Source organism: Corvus brachyrhynchos, unplaced genomic scaffold (genome assembly GCF_000691975.1).
Source record: "Corvus brachyrhynchos isolate BGI_N302 unplaced genomic scaffold, ASM69197v1 scaffold212, whole genome shotgun sequence".
NCBI lineage: Eukaryota > Metazoa > Chordata > Aves > Passeriformes > Corvidae > Corvus > Corvus brachyrhynchos.
Genome location: NW_008236768.1, coordinates 362,512 through 365,748, shown reverse-complemented (window position 1 = coordinate 365,748; position 3,237 = coordinate 362,512). Strand labels below are relative to the sequence as shown.

Here is a 3,237-nt window from a genome sequence, read left to right as displayed (position 1 = left end):
CGGCCGGGGCGCCCGGAGGGGGCAGCGGCTCGGGAGGGACGCGGGGAGCGGAAAGAAAGCGAAACCAACGCGGTGGGAAGGCGCTGAAGAGGGGAAGGGCGAGGAAAACCCCAAATTTCGGTACCGGGGGTGATGGAACGGTGGGGAAATTCCTGTGACTGCCCTGGGGAACCCTCGGGGCTGGAAGGCGCTGGGCACAATTATGTGGCAACACGGAGCTGCTGCTTTGGGGTCTCGGGTGCCAATTTAGGAGGTTCAAGGGCAAATTTGGGGGTCTCAGCTGCCAGTTCAGGGGATTCAGGTGCGAATTTGGGGGGTTCGGGTGCCACTTCGGGGCGGGTTCAAGAGCACGGAGCTGCACGTTCAAAATCCCTACCTGAGCCTTCTCCTGTCAGCGTTTCACTCATTTGATAAGCCAAGGAAATTGTTTCTCCAGGTATTTTTTCCCTCCCTCTCAGCACAAACCTCGGAGCAGCTCTGGCCCTTCCCAAGCTCCTCGGGAGTTTCCAGGTGTGTCCAATCTCCCCCCACAGCTCAGTTTTGGGCACCTGTTGCAGTTTAAGGGTTTGGAATTATGAAAGTCACCTTCAAGATGAGTCTGGAATAATAAAATCCACCTGTGAAAATCGAACTCCCTCCCAAAGGTCACCCCTGATGAAAAGACCTCACTGAGCTCCATCATCATCCTCATCCCAGGCACCCCTGGAGCTGCCAGGGAAAGGAAAATCCCCAAATAAAACCGAGTTTAACCTCATTTGGAGTCCCTCAGGTTGTCTGCAACCCCCAATTTCTCTGGGGCAGCAGGGAGGAAACACAAACTGAAACATAAACTCGTTGCTCTGGAGGTGCCCCCGTGTCCCCCCGGTGTCTCCCAGCCCCTGCTGGCTCCTGCTCTGCCACTTGCTCTGACTGTTTACATTCTGCAGTCAATTTATCAGGGCCCTGGAGTGGGGCAGGGCTGCCCCGAGCACACACAGGACCCTTTCAGGCTCCCTCAGACAGCTCCACAAAGGGAACATTCATCCCCTGAAAAAGCCTGGCCTGGAAGGAGCCAAGCTGGGCACAAAGGGCCCTTTCAGTGCCAGCACGGCCAGGGGGGCACCCAGGAACCCCCCTGGGATGCGGTGCCAGAGCACAGCCCCCTGCTCCCCCTGCCCGAGGGAGAATTCCAAAGATAATCCCAGAATTCGGGGTCAGGGAGGGCTCCACGGCCACAAGAATTCCCACGAATCCAGGCTCGACCTCGACATTCCCGGCAGGGATTGGTGTCAAGGACGCTGCAGGACACTCCTGGCTCTGCTTCACTGCCTGAGCCTCAGCCTGAGCCTCTTACAGGAGGATTCTTTTCATTTGGGGATTTTCCCTCTCTGGGATCTGAGCCCAGGATCCTTCTCCCGGCTCCTGATGGGCTGAGATGGTGCAGAACTGGGGACCGATCTATGGAGATGCTGGAAATTCACCTTCCCACTCTACCACTGCGATCCCCCCGGGCTCAGGGCTGGAATCCCAGAAATCCAAGCCCACAGAGATCCAGGAAAGGCTTTATTAGGAATGGATCTGGATCTGCAGTGTCCTTTAAGCAGAGTTCAGGGCTCAGGTGGGGCTTCCATCCCCCAAATTCGGGTGTTCCCACAGCTGCTGGGGTGCAGAGGGGATTTTTCGTGTTCCAGGGGGGATTTTCTGAGTTCCAGAGGGAATTTTTGGAGTTCCAGGGGGGATTTTCCATGTCCCAGAGGGAACTCCCACGTCAATCCCAGCTGGCAGGGCTGTCCCAGGGCTGTCCCAGCCCAGCTCAGGCACTGGGTGCATATTGCAGGGCCAGGCGGTCAAAGTCGTTCTCCTGCAACCACAGCCAACCAAAAATGTATTAAATTAATTATTAATTAATTATTATCGATCACTTATCCCCAAATTTACATTTATTAACCCTCCTCTAGCTGAACACACCACTACCAGCTCCCTAAAGCTGAAGGAATTCCAGCAACATCATCCCATGCATCCCTAGGGGGTTTTTTTTTTTCCCATTTTGCTGCTTTTCCCTTCCCCTCTCCCCAAATTCCCTCTCCTGGTTTTTTTCCTGTTGGAGCACAAATTTCCACCTGGATTAAGAATCTGCATCTCAGAGCTTTTCTTCCAGGTCTGGGATTCCCAAAAGAGCTGGAAAAAGTGAACGAGATGGAGCTGCCCCCTCAGAAGGTGTTTGTAAAGAACCCGTCAGGACGTGGAGAAATTCAATTTATTTTCTTTATTTCTGTTATTGTTTCTATTCCCTTCCCTTCCCTACCTTGGCCTGGTACTCCTTGATGAAGGGGTGGTTTTTGTGAGCATCCTTCAGCTGCGACAGGTAACGATTGGTGACCTGGGAGGAGGAGAAATTGAAATTTTGGGCTGACAGAGTGAAACAAATCCCACCCCAGTGTGGTTTTTTTTACACCTAAAATCCCGATTTTCTCTGTGTCCCAGTTCAAACCAGTGGGATCCACGCACACACACTGTAAGTGTAATAAGTAATAAAAATAAGTAGTAAGTAATAAAAATAAACTTTCAGTGGTGGTTTCAAGTTAAAAAAAAAAAAATCAGGAGGAGCTGAATTTAGAACCCAAAATGGTTTTTCTGCCCTTTTCCCTCAAGAACCTGGAATTATGGAATGGTTTGGGTTGGAAGGACCTTAGGGATCATCTAATTCCATGGGCAGGGACAATTCCCACCACTCCAGGTACCACCACCACTTCCCTGCAGCTGGGAGCTCCCCACTCCCACAATGATCCCATGAATCCCCAAATCCTGCTGGGGACACCCAGAATTCCAAACCCCCCAGGGAACACCCAATCCAACAAATCCAACCTCACCTCTGGGGGTTTGCCCAAGTGCTGGGACAGGACCACGAGGTTCATTTTTCCAGGGTGGCTGCTGTCCTGGAAAACAAAAAGCCCTGGATTATCCCAGGAAAACCCAGGCCAGCTCTGCAGGAACAGGCAGGGAAGGACTTGGGGCGTTATCAGAGAGACAAGAGAGGCCCAGGACACAGGGAGTGGCTTCCAGAGGGTGGATTTTGGGAAGAGATGCTTCCCTGGGATGGAATTCCCAGAGAATCCATGGCTGCCCCATCCCTGGAAGTATCCCAAGCCACCTTGGAGCCAAGCTGGGATTGTGGAGATAAAATCATCCTTAAACCCCTCCCAACCCAAAACCCTCCGGAACCCCAAGGACAGCCCTGCCCTCAGCCAGAGGGATCCA

At 52.9% G+C, this 3,237-nt stretch overlaps 2 protein-coding genes across 2 annotated transcripts in view; one reads left to right on the top strand and one right to left on the bottom strand.

The window, feature by feature from the left end:
• DDX49 (DEAD-box helicase 49) overlaps positions 1–3,237 on the top strand; it is a gene marked incomplete at its 5' end in the record, with an annotated part of 23,119 nt that overhangs the window by 10,520 nt on the left and 9,362 nt on the right. The gene's annotated exons all lie outside the window — the stretch shown is intronic.
• The window catches only part of COPE (coatomer protein complex subunit epsilon), a gene marked incomplete at its 5' end in the record, with an annotated part of 4,393 nt that continues 2,683 nt past the window's right edge, over positions 1,528–3,237 (bottom strand). The window contains 3 exon segments of the mRNA XM_017727497.1: positions 1,528–1,840; positions 2,285–2,359; positions 2,850–2,915. Of these exon segments, the coding sequence (XP_017582986.1) occupies positions 1,793–1,840; positions 2,285–2,359; positions 2,850–2,915 (189 nt within the window).